At 34.5% G+C, this 16,312-nt stretch overlaps 2 protein-coding genes across 2 annotated transcripts; one reads left to right on the top strand and one right to left on the bottom strand.

The window, feature by feature from the left end:
- On the bottom strand, nucleotides 1-1,629 carry LOC112510347 (aldehyde oxidase GLOX1-like). The gene has a single exon (XM_025115747.1). It carries the CDS (start codon nucleotides 1,612-1,614, stop codon nucleotides 121-123), a length of 1,494 nt encoding a protein of 497 aa, XP_024971515.1. The 5' UTR covers nucleotides 1,615-1,629; the 3' UTR covers nucleotides 1-120.
- Nucleotides 1,630-11,002: 9,373 nt separating this feature from the next.
- LOC112509138 lies at nucleotides 11,003-16,118 on the top strand. The gene is made up of 3 exons (XM_025113999.1): nucleotides 11,003-11,154; nucleotides 15,439-15,636; nucleotides 15,723-16,118. Exons 2-3 carry the CDS (start codon nucleotides 15,442-15,444, stop codon nucleotides 16,116-16,118), a joined length of 591 nt encoding a protein of 196 aa, XP_024969767.1. The 5' UTR covers nucleotides 11,003-11,154; nucleotides 15,439-15,441.
- The last annotated feature ends 194 nt before the right edge of the window (nucleotides 16,119-16,312 follow it).

Raw genomic sequence — 16,312 nt, 5'->3', positions numbered from 1 at the left:
TCAAAATAACACATCAAACAATCTTTACATATCAATTTTTATGTCATTTTACAAGGAAATCCAATTAAGAAATAAGTGTACAATTGAAGATGACGACAAATATGTTGTCAAATTTTATCACTACATCTGAACCCAAACACCTGGACTTGGGACCTCCTTGTGAACCACAAATAGAAGATAATTCCCTGCCGGAGCAATGTTACCAGAAGGTGGCGTCGTCACAACAACCTGGTACCTTGATTTTCCCAGAATCTTGTTGGCGACACCACCATCAAGTACTAGTAATCTTTGATTCATAGAAAACGAGTGTGTGTTGAACGAAGGTGCCACCATTGTCACAAATACTGAGCTCGGATCCACAATGCCAGACACGGTAAATACAATAACCAACTGGTTACCGTACTGGATTTTAGAGTTTCTTACAGGCAAGATTATTCTTGGGCGTAAATCAGATGAGTTTGAATCCAAATAAGATGGAGAAAACGCCTCCAAACTCAATTCGGTAGGGTAAAGAACATTTGTGAATTCATATTTATCGTGTGCGTTACTTCCACCGATAAGAACACGTCCATCTCGTAGTAAAACCGCTGTGGAATGGTAAACTCTAGGTATCGTGCTGGGGTTTTGGACCTCAAATCGTGACCCTACTTGGTTATCTGCTTGGTAAATTACAGGGCTGAGAACTGGGTTCCTTCCAAGTTCCCACCCAGCAACCCCAGCGGATACGCCATTGATGATCAAAATYTGGGCATTGGGGAGCAACAACATGTCACTCATGACTCGAGCCATAGGCATGGTYTCCATGACCCATTGAGGGTYAGGGTCCGATATTTTGATGCGGCCGCAAGTATCCAAGGCTCCGTCAAATTTCCCATTATTTGCGTTAACAAAGGCTCCTTTTGGTGCACCCCCGCAAACCAAGACTTCAACAGCATTTACGGTYCCGTTTTTTATCCGCAAAGGGAGTAGTACWGCAGAGCCCGTGCTTGGGTAATTTCTTGGTTGACCATCGGGCATTGTTGGGTAAGTCTTGAGAACTTGGTTCTTGGAGTAGTCCAATAAAATAGCACGATTGTTGGCAAACACGAACAGATTTCCATCGGGATTGAGAAATACAAATGGGTATAAATTATTCTCAACGTTCGGATCATTAGTTTGCACAAGAAACGGCAAACTAGGTGAGTTCTCAGTCGTTGACATCTTTGGGTAGAACTCATAGTTAAATGCTCTGCGACCACCAATGATAATTTGCCTGCCATCGGGCAATATATGATTCGTGGCATACCATCTTTGTTGATTCAAGCCGTTTGGTATCTCTTGCCAATCACAAGAATCACATGATTTATAAATGCGGACAACACGATAACCATCATCCCAGCCACCTGTTTGGACTAATCTTCCATCGGGCATTAAAGTTCCCGAGGAACACCAAACATTAGTGAGTACCATAAGTGGACGTATGGAATTCGATGCAATATCATACTCTACGGAGTGAGCAGAGCAGTCGGTTGAGTTGGGCCGACATTTGCCATCTGGAAGAGAGATATTGGAGATTCCAAAATCGGTCCGATCATACATGACAACACGGTCGTTGGGAAGTAGCTGCATGTGCATGGCRGAGATGCCAATGCTTGGGAGGAGGACGGACCACGATCCACCTGCAGCGGGACATGGTGGGGCTTGAAGGAGGAGAAGAAGACAAAAGAAGAGGAGGTCAAAGTAAAAGAAGGAAGCGGAAGGGGCCATGAGTTATTATTCGATCTTGTGCTCTTCTTGGGAACCTATTTGGTTTTTGTTTGTGTTTTTCAAGGTGGTGATGATACCTTTAAATAGTAGTTGAGGGTCTTGAATGTGAGAAAACCATTAGTCAACCTCAATGATATACGAATTCTTTACAATTTTTTAGCAACCATGAAATATTCTCTCCCAATTTTATAACAGTAAAATCAGAAGTGGCTTGATTGTTTGTCCTTGTTTTTTTTGGTCAACCTAAATTTCAAACTTTAATCTAGTTTCTAGCTTTTGATTTTATTACCAACTGTTGAAGTGAAGCTGTGAAGTTCTTGTTTTCTTTTTTCAAATTATGGAATAAATTTCTAAAATCATAACGCATTTCTTAACATGTTTGTCAGAACTCAAAAGAACTGTCGTTGTTTTTATATGCGTTATTATCACAGGTGATTTTGTATGTATGTGTATTATCAAGTAAAAACTAGTGTGTTTATGTATGAAAAAGAGGGAACGTATTTTCAACCCTCATTTGAATGATTTGCGATCGTTATTTTTATTCATATTGAAACATATACCGTAGGAGCAAGAAATCAAAGAGAGAAGGTATTTTCTAACCCTCATCCGAATACAAGTAACTATATATACGATACGTGAAAACATGCATCTAACCACAAACCCAAATAAAGTCTTTAACAAACATAGTCTGATTGTCATCGAATGTGATGTTTGGTAGTATTTGACATTCCTTGTATCAACTTATTCTTATTTGCCTTATTTTATCATTTAGTTCAAAATGACAAATTAATATTAATAGAATTTGTGTATGCATCAATGATTAGTTGTTTTAATATCGGAATGAGATCCTAATTGTTAGAATTCACGTTTAAGAGCATTGTTATTATATTATCGTATTTTCAATTCTCATGTATTATACCTTRTATTTGAACAACCAACAAGTTGAMCTTTTTTTGAAACTTGAAAGCCATTCAACTGCATTTAGTTCTAAATGATGAGAGACGACATCTCAAATAAGAGACAAGTATCTTTCACAAATGACAAAATGAGCACCCCTCAATTATGTAACATTCCCAACGTTTATTGTTCGGTTAACTTTAATTGTTTGTCGATTAAAAGATCMTTGTTTTGCCATAGCCTGCAAGAGTTAACCATCTTCAACCCAACATTAAAAACACAAAAATGGATGTGTTTTCATCTCCAACCAACGCTAAAATACTAAAAAGATGGAGGTAAAAATATGTTGACCTATATATTTGGAGGTTAATAATGTAAGCCCCATATATTAGTATAATCTTAAGTTGTTATAATTGTGTGTGTGTATATATATTGATTAAAAAGTTTAATATATTAAGATGTTTATTATTATAATATTAAATATGGCTTTTAATGTGTTTTTTTAGCATATGATTGGAGTTGATTATTTTTAGTGTTCAATAAACTTACCATTTTTATTGTTTTTAGTGTTGTTTTTTTAATGATTGGGTTGAAAATATCCTGACTACTTTATACATGCGTAAAAACACAATGGATTTGATAATATTTTAAAATATGTTCAAAAAATAGTTGTTTTGTAATAACCAATTAACAAAAAGTAATTTGATATTTTGATAATTATTCATAGTTATAACTTTTTTATGAATTATTTATATGAATTCAATTACATTTGATAGCATTGAACCTAACTAATGACCTACTTTGTGGTGGTCATTAACTTTGGTCAATAATATAAGAAATTAATGACGACTTTCACTGATTTAGTGACCATGTTAGTCGTCACAAACACAGTGAGCACTCTAGTTTTGTCACAATTATTGACCGTTTTTTAATTTGGTCACTAACGTAAATTAGTAACGGACCTTTAATGACGAAAAGTGACCACCCAAATTTTGGTCACTAAAGGGCCTTAGTTAACAATTTTTTATATTGGTAGTGACCAAAAATATTTTGTCAGTAATGAGGATTTTTCTTGTAGTGATATAATAATACAATTGTAATATTTTTGGATTTTATGATGTTTTGTACCTATTAACTGTTAGATTCTAAGATAATCAATCAATCAGAAATTCTTTTAACGGAGTTGTTCTGAATAAGATCTCCTCCGCCCGCGGCGGACCCACTCAATAGCATACATAGCACACACAACTGTTTCGTCATCCGACGTAGTGTAATAAATTATAGTCTCATGAAAGGTGTCACCGTATTTTGTTGTGTGCAACCGTATATATTTTGAAACTACAATAATGAAACAAGTTTTCCTTGGTAGAGTTTGTTTGCATGGTTTTTCTCCTACCTTGGCCCGAGTTTGAATCATGTTTAGCTTATTTTCTTAGTTTTTAGCTTTTAATTTCAGATATATTATGTTTGTAAAAAAATTTGTAATAAAAGACACTGGACATGGACCTCATATACAAAAAAAAAAAAAGCAATTAACCAACAAACCAATGATGATTTATGAAAAATATACATATCTTCGTTTCTTATAGTCAAAAAAATTTAGGTCCGCCTCTGGCCTCCGCACTTGGCCTTTCCATTTCCTCTTCGGATCGCACACAAATATAAACCATACTTGTTACTTCTGTAATCAATTTTGAAGCGGAACAACGTAGTCAATTCTAGAACGATGAAGCGTTTGGGAATCATATCAATTAGATTTTCAAGAACCACAACTAGTCAAAGGAAAGATATCCACGACGATTGAAGAAACAAACCAAAAGCTATTTGTCTAATAATGCATGCAACAAGGCTAACTATATGCAAAAAATGCAAATCTATCCTACTAAAAATCCAAAAAAGCATAGATGATATGGGATTAACATAGGAATAAAATCTTTATTCATTTAAATTGGAATGTTTTCAGATGTCAGGCATTTTAGTATGTTAATTGTTCAATGATTTCTGAGAACTTTGAAAACCCTCACTTATTTAAAAAATATAACATGCTTTTTCATCATATGCTGTGTTTACACTGTATCGTGCAAAGTGTTATTCCTTATTCTGTTACTCTTTGCGAGCAATATATGATCATTGTTTACTTCAGCTTACTGGATTATCATATTTTCGGTTCTCGTGCATTATGCCTTGTCCATAAACCTCCAACAAATTGAATTGTTTACCTTTTGGGTTTGTCAAATTCAACAGAAAATAAAGAGGAGCTAGAAATGCAGAACCAAAGAAAAACCATGACCATGTAAGAATTACCGGCTCTGACACTACAATAATTAAAGGTGACTTTGTAATTTCATGTTTATAGTTGTCTCTTTCGTTTCATTAGAATGACACAACAAAAAATCTTTGCATATCAACTCATGAATTTACATTTACAAAAGAAAACGAGAGTGTTAAATGAGTTAAAAGTACTTGAAAATGAAAGAAAACGAGTGTGTTAAATGATGGTGACGCCATTGTTACACTGACAAAATTTTGATTCACAGGCCTGATACGCTAAATGTAATAGCCACCCGTCTTCCATACCTGATCTTAGTTTTAGTCCTGGGGCGTAAATCAGAGGAGCTTGAATCCAAATAAGAAAGCGAAAGGTCTCCAAACTCATGAAGAAATTTGTCCACATCTAAATTTTCATGAAGAAATTTGTCCACATCAAAATGTTCATACTTGTAGGTGTGGATAAAATGGTTGCATTTATTTGCATTTGTATATTACTATTAATTCACATCGACAAATATGGAAAAAAAATTATATACTTGTAAGTTTGACAAAGGCCACCAATATACGGTCGTTATTTCAAAGAGATAACGTATTTCCGACCCTCATTTGAATGATTTACGATTGTTATTTTTATTCATACTGAAACTTACACCATAGGAGCAAGAAGCTAAAGAGAGAAGGTATTTTCTAACCCTCATCCAAATATAACTAACGATACGTGAAATCATGCATCTAACCACAAACCCAAATAAAGTCTTTACCAAACATAGTTTGATTGTCATCAATCGGAATTATAATGGTGATGTTTGGTAGTCTTTGACATTCCTTTTGTATCAACTGATTCTTATTTGCCTTATTTTATCATTTATTTTATGTGTTGGTGCAGAGAACTAACAAGGAGAAGAGAAGATGAAGTACATACTAAATTAATATTAATAGAATTTGTGTCTGCATCAATGATTAGTTGTTTTAATATCGGAATGAGATCCTAATTATAAAATTGTTAGAATTCAAGTTTAAGAACACCGTTATTAGATTATCATATTTTCAATTCTCATGTATTATATACCTTGTACTTGAACACCCAACAAGCCGACCTTTTTTTGAAACTCAACTGCATTTAGTTCGGAATGATGAGAGACGACATCTCAAATAAGAGACAAGTATCTTTGACAAATCACAAAAGGAGCTCCCCTCAATTATGTAACATTCCCAACGTTTATTGTTCGGTTAACTTTAATTGTTTGTCGATTAATAAAAGATCCTTGTTTTGCCGTAGCATGCAAGAGTTAACCATCTTCAACCCAACATTAAAAACACAAAAATGGATGTGTTTTCATCTCCAACCAATACTAAAATACTAAAATGATGGAGGTAAAAAAATGTTGACATATATTTGGAGTGTAATAAAGTATGCCCCTATATTAATATAATCTTAAGTTGTTATAATTAGATACGTGTATATTATATATATTGATTAAAAGTTTAATATATTAAGATGTTCATTATCATAATATTAAATATGATTTTTAATGTGTTCTTTTAGTATATGATTGGAGTTGATAAATTTTAGTTTTCAATGAACCCATCATTTTGTTTTTAGTGTTATTTTTTTAGTTGTTAGGTTGAAGATATCCTAAATACTTTATGTATGCGTAAAAACATAATGGATTTGAAAATATTTTAAAATATGTTCAAAAAAATGTTTGTTTTGTAATGTACAATTAATAAAAGGTAATTTGACATTTTGATAATTATTCATAGTTATAATTTTTTTATGAATAATTTTTATATGCATTCAATTACATTTGATAGCATTGTCATTACCAAACTGGTCACCTTTTCGGTGATATGTCGGATATGGTCGTTGTAAAATGAGGCGTCGGTGATTCTTTTTCCCGCGGATTTTTGGTTTTCTAGCAAAAAATGCCCGTAGTAAGTTAGCCAACTTTTTTTAATTTATTTAAAAAATCTTAATTAACTTAAGAAATTATTAATAAGATTCTAAAAGAAAAAATGAATTAAATTACCGGCGGAATTGCCCGAAATCCGATGGTAATTTAATCCGCCGGAAATTTTATTTAATTTTAAAAATTATTATTTTTATTATTTAAATATTTCCGGCAAATTTATCCGCCAGAAAATGACCCAGCTCCAGAAAATAATTTTCCTATAAATATTAAAAAAGAAGCTAAAAAGATGAAATGTCACTAAACATCATACATTAAACTAAAAAACAAGAAATGACCAATATAATTATCCTGACTATAGTAGCACACAATTATCCCAAACAAAACTAAATTGTTTCAAAGCAAACAAATATTCATTACTTTAGCGGTGGGAACTGCTGAGATTGACTGAGCAGCTTGGCCAAAATAGTCATCTCTTCATATTGTTCATCCCGTCTCTCATACAACACCCGTCGTCGCTCCTCATCCGCATGCCGAAACTCCTCCTCCACCTGTCAGCACTCGTTTTCTTCCTATAAATCTCTAATTTGGGTCCTTAAGGCGTCAATTTCCTATGAAATTAAGAAAACATTATAATATTTAATATGAATTACAAACTAAATCGATAAACATCATCAAAGGAAAAGAGATTCACGTCCAGCTATCTGAAGACGATGGACCACCCTGTGTGGAGTTCCCAGTCAAGACCCAATTGGGATCCTCGACCGTTTGCTCCACAACTCTGTATCAACTAAGGGCTAAGTGTAGGGATCATCGTCATATCTTTGGGTGAGACTCATTAAATAGTCATCATATGGTTTAAAACAGATTACAATTCAATTTCGACTTCATGATGACTATAAATGGCACGTTTCCAGCCAAAACAATCATAATGTTTGTCTAACAAATGACAACCTAAACTAAATAGTGATACATAGGAAATTTCTAGCCAAAACAATTCTAGCATTTGCCCAACAAATGACAACCTAAACTAAATAGTGATACATACGAAATCCTAACTTAAACAATCCTAATGTTTGCCCAACAAATGGCAACCGAATCTATATATATATATATATATATGCACACACACAATCACACTTAGATTTTAATTTAAATGACTCGAACATTTTCCCAACAATTAATGGTAACCAAAACTATATAAATAGTTACATACCCAATTATTAACATTAAAATATATAGATACTTATCATGCCCCGGCTACACATAGAGGTCACGTACCTCCCAGAATCTGAAGATGTTGCTTCTCCACTCGCCTCTTCTTATGTGAATAAGCCACGACAGTCGGTGGCACGCCATCTTTTGCTTGTGTCTACAAAGATCACATAATACGAACATGTGTTAATTGTAATATATTAAAAATCAAACAACTAAAGTGATGGGTTTTAGGTCCTACCAGACGAGCACCATGCTCTGAAAATGGGATTGATCCACCGGTGTGTAGCGCAACTTGGCTATCACGGTTCTCATGCGCCACCCTAAAAACAGCCTTCAAATTGTCATTGTTTCAACGATCGACCATCTGGCTTCACACATTTGAAGAGATCCAACTAGGGTGGAGGGAGTTCTTCAACGCATTCATATCCCGGTGTGGTCGGTTTCGTCGTAGTGAGGATACCCATTCCTCTTTGCTTTTTCTCCACCTTTCTTTCTCGCGACACTCAAATTGTCATTATATGGCTTTGCCGTCTTTCTCTCCCATGTCTATTGAATCTTGGCATCCAAAGCCGGATCCCAAGTGTAGTAGCACTATATGTATAAGTTTAGTCAATTCTTACGTGAAAAAATAGCAAAAATATAACAAGTTGAATATATACTATGAACCTGAAACCACTACCACATTCGACGCCTCACGTCCTAGGGATCTTTTTCCAAGTGATTCATGGTACGTCAAGCAGCTCTCGGTTTATCTTGGTGATCCGACGGATGACTCTGGTGTCATTAAAGCTATATAATAAATTTAATTAGCATCAATACAAAGAACAATTATTTTTATCAATTAAAAGATAGAAATGTATTTACTTTTTGCTGCGGATGCCAATAACCATCCAATGCTGTGGAAGTGGCTTCGGAGCAGCGCTACCACGGCTAGACTCTTGCTCCTCCGGATGCGCCGAAGCAATACTAGAGGCTCTTCCCATACCGCGGCTAGGAGGTGTACTACCACTACATCGACCGATAATCCGAGTACTTGACATTGTCGATTTTTCTACAAAGCAACGTTAGAAAACATACAATAATAATTCAAGTATACAACACAATGTTAGATTCCATACAATAACAGATGTCGAATAGTAGTTTACTAAGATTTAAAACAAGTGATCAGACAAGTCAAGTTCTTCGTCGTTAGAGTCACTATTCAAGTCTTAGAACTCCTCTTCTTCGTCACTATAAGAAAAATCTTCATTAGTGACCAAAATTTTAGTGACTACTTATATTTTGATCACTAATTGTGATATTAGTGACGATGAGAAAGGTCGTTACTAATTTGTCGGATCACTAATATGAACTTTAGTAACAAAAAATAAACTTGAACGGTTGGTGTTACTTAGGAATGTTAATGACAAAAAATACTGATCACGAAGTTGGAAGTTTTGATGACCAAAAATAATGGTCACTAAATTGAAATGATTAGTGACCAAAAATAGTGGTCAGTAACTAGTTGGTTAACAAAAAATAGTAGTCACAAAGTTGAAAGCTTTAGTGACAAAAGAATAAATAGTCACAATTTTGAAATGATTAGTGACCAAAATAATGATCACTAACTAGTTGGTGTTATTTATGAATGATAATGACAACAAATGATGGTCACTAGGTTGAAAGTTTTAATAACAAAAAAAGTAGTGGTCGCCAATTTAAAATAATTAGCCACCAAAAATAGTGGTTACTAACTAAACAAGACATTTTCTAAAATGCATCATATAAAATAACATATTATAAATAAATAAAATTGTAACAAAAATTCTTGTAATATGAGTTTAATATTTTATCATTACAATTTGAATTACATATTTGATTTTTAAAAATATCATAATTAAATAAATTACAATATTTAAATAAATGTATATAAAAAAACAAGATTGATGGTTCTCAAATTGGGCTGTAAAGTGGACTATAAAACATGATATCTGGTTCTCAATGGCTATGTTAAATCCGGTAAGATAAGTTACCAAGTAAACATTTGGTAAACGACGTGAAATTAAGTTTAAACATTTAAATCTTGTTTGAAAACAAAAAATATTATGGACAAAAATGTAATTCACTCAAAAAAGTAAATTGAAATATTGCATTGCAGGAAGTGGGCAGCAACACTTGCATTTGCTCAACAAAAATAGGATTGGTTTCATACACTCTGTGAGACGAGTGATAACAGCATCATCTTCTTCGTATTCTTATGAACTTTTTTCATGTGGGTTTTGAAGGTTTGTCATGGTGAGTGGATGAAAGAAGCATTCCCTTCATTTGGTGAGGTATCTGGATCAGTAAATAAATACCTTATGGTAATTCAACTAATTTAAAACAATTGAAATTATTTAGATCATATCCCCTCCGCATGGGGAGGACCAACTCTATAGCATACATAGCATGGGCAACTGTTTCGTTCCTCTAACGTATAGTAGTGTAATAAATTATAGTCTCATGAAAGGTGCTACCGTGTTTTGTTTTGTGCAACCGTATTTACCTTTCCATTTCCTCTTCAGAAAAAATAAGCCATACTTGTAACTTCTATAATCAAATCTGAAGCGGAAAGAATGGTGAAGCGTTTGGGAATCATATCAAGTAGATTTTCAAGAACCACAACCAGTCAAAGGAAAGATATCGACTCACGGTTGAAGAAACAAACCAAAAGCTATTCGTCTAATAATGCATGCAACAAGGCTAACTATATGCAAAAAATGCATGCAACAAGGCTAACTATATGCAAAAAATGCAAATCTATCCTACTAAAAATCCAAAAAAGCATAGATGAAATGGGATTAACATAGGATATAAAATCTTTATTCATTTAATTTGGAATGTTTTCAGATGTCAGGCATTTTAGTATGTTAATTGTTCAATGATTCTGTTACTCTTTGCGAACAATATATGATCATTGCTTACTTCAGCTTCCTCTCATTCTAATCGTTTCGCTCAATCACTCGTCTATCAACGAATTGATCTTCGCTCAATCTCTCATCAATCACAGTCTATTCTCCGATTGATCGAATCAATCGTCTATCATCGAATTGGTTTCTCTTCTCTGCATCGATTCCTCGAGCAACAGCAACAGGTACGTCTATTTAGCGATTCTTCAATAAATAACATAATATGAATCTGCTAGGGTTCTTGTTGAACATAAGAAGAAATTGAAAATGAGATTTGTTGCTTCTGGTTTGCCATATTCACAGTATTTTCTGCTTTGGTTGAATGATCAAATTCTATCCGATTATGTTCCGTGTATAGAACCAGAGTTCCTATTTTTGTTGTATCTTACATTTGATAATCTTACATTGTTTGGCATAATGTGTTTGTATACGATTTCAGAACATGATGCATAAGATGTTCATATAAGCAGCAAATGAATGAACAAATCGAATTGATCCTGTGTTTAAATTGGTAGGTTTATTCTGCCGTAACAATTAATTTGGCATCACTGATCTCTTGTGAAATAGCTGAAGTAAATGAAAACCAACATTGAAAACAGAGAATATGGAACCAAGCAAACCATAACACAAGTATGAGAAACTGTTGAGAAATATATAAAACAGATAATAAAACAGAAGATGTGTTGAGAAATATATAAAACATAAGCCCACAAAGTACAAGCTAATTCTCTTGGTAACAGAAGATGTGCACTAGATTATATATGTTTTAGGACTGTTTGATGTGTTTGGTCTGTTATAGCACCGGTGCATCATGTCGATTGAGCCACACCAAGATGTCTATTACACTTACTTCAATGGAGTCCGAGCTTGCTTCAACCAAATCCTAGTTTCTAAGCTTAGACCTAGTCTGTATGTACCTTAATGTTGATGAAGCTAGTTTCTTCTGGTGTTGGAGATGCATTAAGCATCCATATCTTGATATGTATGTTCCATCTTTAACATGGCTCAATGCAGTTGGACACAGCCATTTCAACATGCTTGGCCCTAAAATCTATCAAAAACAAACCAAATCAGCATACTAACTTCGGGCATGAATAGATGTACCTTCGGATAATAATAATATAAATACAAAGTATTTTTGTCCAAGTCTAGCCTATATAGGACTCCAACATGCACCCTCCAATGCTCAGAATATAATGAAATCAGAAATATGAAATAAACTTCAATATATTTATAATTTAATTATTTGAAAGAATCAATTTATGCATTATTTTAGTGATGCATAATTTGAGCACCATGAATTCAAGAATTAATCACCTACTATGCAGGATACCCAACATAAAGCTAAAAGCTTTCCTTAAATTTTAAAAAGTGTTACATCTAACACTTCTACATAATCTTTTCAGAACAACCTAATTTCTCCTTCAAAGTCAATAGATTCTAACGATCGAGCTTGGATAGTAAGTAGAAATCGCATAAGTCAAGAGTACACACTTGGGTTGAACAATTTTCTAGCTACTGCTAAACGTCACTTGGGTTTAGATGGAAGGACGTTATGTCCTTGTAATAGATGTGAAAACACATGGCTACAACGACTCCCCATGATTCGAGCTCATATCCTGCAATATGGTATGCTTGCAACATACCAAAGGTGGATCCATCGTGGTGAATCTCTTAGTGACGAAGAAGAACACGACCACTTTGAAGATTCGTCGAATAATGACGAAGATGACGATACTTTGAGGGACGCTATTATGGATGAAGAAGGACGCTTGTTTTTTAATGTTGACCGTTCAACTGAAAATGACGTTGAGGATAAGTCTGATGTTAACCGTGGTCGTTTTGACAAGTTGATTGAGCAACTTAACAAGGAAATGTATCCAGGATCAGGGAATCTGACATTACTACAATATGTAGTGAAGTTGATGCACATCAAAGTCTTGAACAAGTGGTCTGATAAATCAATAAACATGTTGTTACAGTTTGAACAAAGTATTCTCCCATCGGGCCACAATCTTCCGACATCATACTATGAGATGATGAAAATCTTGATGGAGATTGGGCTGGGATATCATAATATTGATGTTTGTAATCATGATTGTGCTCTGTTTTATGGAGAACATGCTAACCTACTTGCATGTGCTGTATGTAATCATCCTCGATACAAGAGGAACAAGGTTCCTTTTAAGAGGATGATATATTTTCCATTAACACCTAGACTTCAACGGCTTTATAGTTCACGTCATACTTCTGAAGATATGAGATGGCATGCCGAGGAACGAAAGCCAGAAGATGGTGTGTTACGTCATCCAGCTGATGGTGAGGCTTGAAAAGACTTTGACTTGACTTATCCTGCTTTTGCGACAGATTCAAGGAATGTAAGGCTGGGTTTGACATCAGATGGCTTCAACCCCTTTGGGAATATGAGTGCATTATATAGCACTTGGCCTGTAATGGTAAAAGCATTGAATCTTCCTCCTTGGAAGATGATACATCAAACCAGTTATATGATGTGTTTGTTGATTCCAGGTCCAAAATCCCCAGGTAAAGATTTTGACATTTTCATTCGGCCATTAATTGACGAGTTAAAGACTTTGTGGATTGGAGTAACAACATATGATGCCACTAATGGAGGTATGTTCAATCTTAAAGCTGTTGTATTGTGGACAACATCAGACTTTCCTGCATATGCTTACTTGTCTGGTTACTCCACAAAAGGACACTTGGCATGCCCCGAATGTTTAGAAAACACGCATTTTCGTAGTATCAGAAGCAAAACATGTTATATGGAGTCGAGAAAGTGGCTACCTTCTAGTCATCGATGGCGAATGAGTAAAGAATTTGATGGTTCCGTTGAATTTAATGAACCAAGTAGGCCAAAATCTGGTGATTAGATCATTCAGTTACTAGACCGGTTACTTTTGATGACTCCTGGGAAAGCACCAAACAATTCTGGTACGAAAAGGAAATTTCATGAGTTGCATCCTTTGCGTAATTGGTCAACTCGTAGTATTTTCTTCGAACTAGAATATTGGTCAAAGTTAAAAYTRCGACACAACTTRGATGTCATGCAYATTGAGAAAAATGTGTGTGATAATATCATTTATACCTTGTTAGGGACCGAAAAAAAATCTAAAGATACGATCAAAGCAAGGATGGATTTGGAGGATCTAGGCATCCGAAAAGATTTATGGTTACAAAAGACAAGTTCTGGTGTTCTAAAGAAACCTCATGCAAGTTATACGTTCACTCAAGAGGAGAAGATATGTTTTCTTGATTTTTTAAAATCAATTCGATTGCCAGATGGATATGCTTCGAATATCTCACGTTGCGTGACATCTGATCGGAAGTTGAMAAACTTAAAAACACATGATTCTCACATCTTGCTTCAAAATCTCTTGCCAAYTGGAATTGTAGGTTTGTTATGCAAGGATGCTCGTGTTGCTATAACTGAATTGTCCAACTTTTTTAGAAGACTTTGTGGTCGTACTCTTTTAGTGGCAGATAACCACAAGTTATATTTATAATATTGTGTCATTCTTGTTCTTATCCTTAACAAAATTTTGTGTCATTCTTGTATTTATTTTATAGATAAATTTTGATGTCGATTTGTCTTCAAATATTGTGGTTGATGTGATTGACTTCCAAATGGGTCGATCTTCAAAAATCACCGAGCAAAGCTGCAGGAGCATTTTTTTTAAAATGTCATGGCCAAGAGGACGTGGAAAGAGCCAAAGGAATGAAGCCAACTGACTCGAACGTTACAGATGATGCTTGGCATATACTTTGCGATTACTGGAGTTCGGAGAAGTTTCATGTAAGTTGTTTATTTTCTATATCTTGAAAATGTCTTGGTAAGCATTTATTGTATATCCTACTGTTAATTATGTTTCTTTTTCAATTGGCATTTATACATTTATTGTATATCGTGTCCAAAGGTTGTATTTATTCACCATGCCATGTGGTATGTTGGTCTATAGCATCTTGTTTTGGGGTCTACACATATTGGGGGTGTCTAAACAGGCTTGCATGACTTGATTACAGATGTATGTATTGCTATTGGCTTTTGTGCAAATGATTATGACTTTCAGTACCACTGTGAGACTTTCTGGTTTGGTCCACTCTATGTTTCCATCACGCTCAACATTTTTTTTTTGTATCTCTTCTTGAATGGTCTCTTATGTCCTTACTGGTCATATGTGGATCTTGGTATACGTCTAATTTGCTTCTCTATTGATCTGCCATATATGCTTCCTATATGGAACCTTAATTGCAAGATTGGTTCTTTTTCTGCCTATATGGAACCTGATAAGGAACCTGTCTTTTACTCAGATTCGGCCTAATTGGTTCTTTTTCTGCCTATTTGTAATGGCCACTGTTCAAGTAAAGAGTAAACAGTTATACAGTTAATTTCTATCTGATTTCGTTTTTTGCATATAACAATTATAAATCATATTTTGTTTCTGTAGGCTATGTCAAGAAAAAATTCTGAGAATAGGGGGAAGCGAAAGTATGTTGTTTTAAACGGTACAGTGAGCACTCCGAATCACCATTTTCGAAATAGAGGATTGTCGGACAATCTTCTTATCGGTGAGATAGAGACTTTCCGAAAGTTGCATTATAGAGAAAAAGATGGTTGGGTTAATGACTATTCTCGCACTTCATATGTAAGGTACGTTTAACGAACTCTTTTGCATGTCTTCATCGTTTTATAAATTACTAAGATTTATATATATGATTTTTATGTTCATAGGAGAACATGGTAGAGATTAAGCGGCAAAGTGAATCAACAGAAAATCCTCCGGGTGATCTAGAGATTATGCAACAAGTCTTAGGTAAAAGACCTGCATATATTCGGGGATGGTCTAGGGTCCCGAGCACTAGGAGCGATTCTCCAAGTTCGCGACATAGCACCGATGCGTCAAGTCGATTGAGCCACAGCGAGATGTCTAATAGACTTGCTTCAACCGAGTCCGAGCTTGCTTCTACCAAATCCGAACTTGCTTCTACCAAATCCGAGCTCTTTCTCATGAAGGATGAAGTCGCGGGGTTGCGACAAATGGTTAGGTCAATTATATCCGGCCGATCAGTTCCAAGTTCATCTTCATTAACTGTTCAAGACCAACGTTCGGAGACTGAAGATCGTTAAACATGTTATGATGATTTTGGATGTTTTTTGTTGATAAATTTAGACGATACATAAGCTAGTTGAATATTAAATTTGGATGGTTCTTATAATAAGAAATTATATAACAAATCTATAAAAAAATGTTTTGAGGTTTATTATTAATTTGTTCCGATTAATTTAATATTATTTATTAGTTTAATTTTATTATTATTATT

This window comes from Cynara cardunculus (assembly GCF_001531365.2).
Source record: "Cynara cardunculus var. scolymus isolate 2C chromosome LG 3, CcrdV1, whole genome shotgun sequence".
Taxonomy (NCBI): Eukaryota; Viridiplantae; Streptophyta; class Magnoliopsida; order Asterales; family Asteraceae; genus Cynara; species Cynara cardunculus.
The sequence above is the reverse complement of the archived record's forward strand: the minus strand, read 5'-3'. Positions and strand labels throughout refer to the sequence as shown.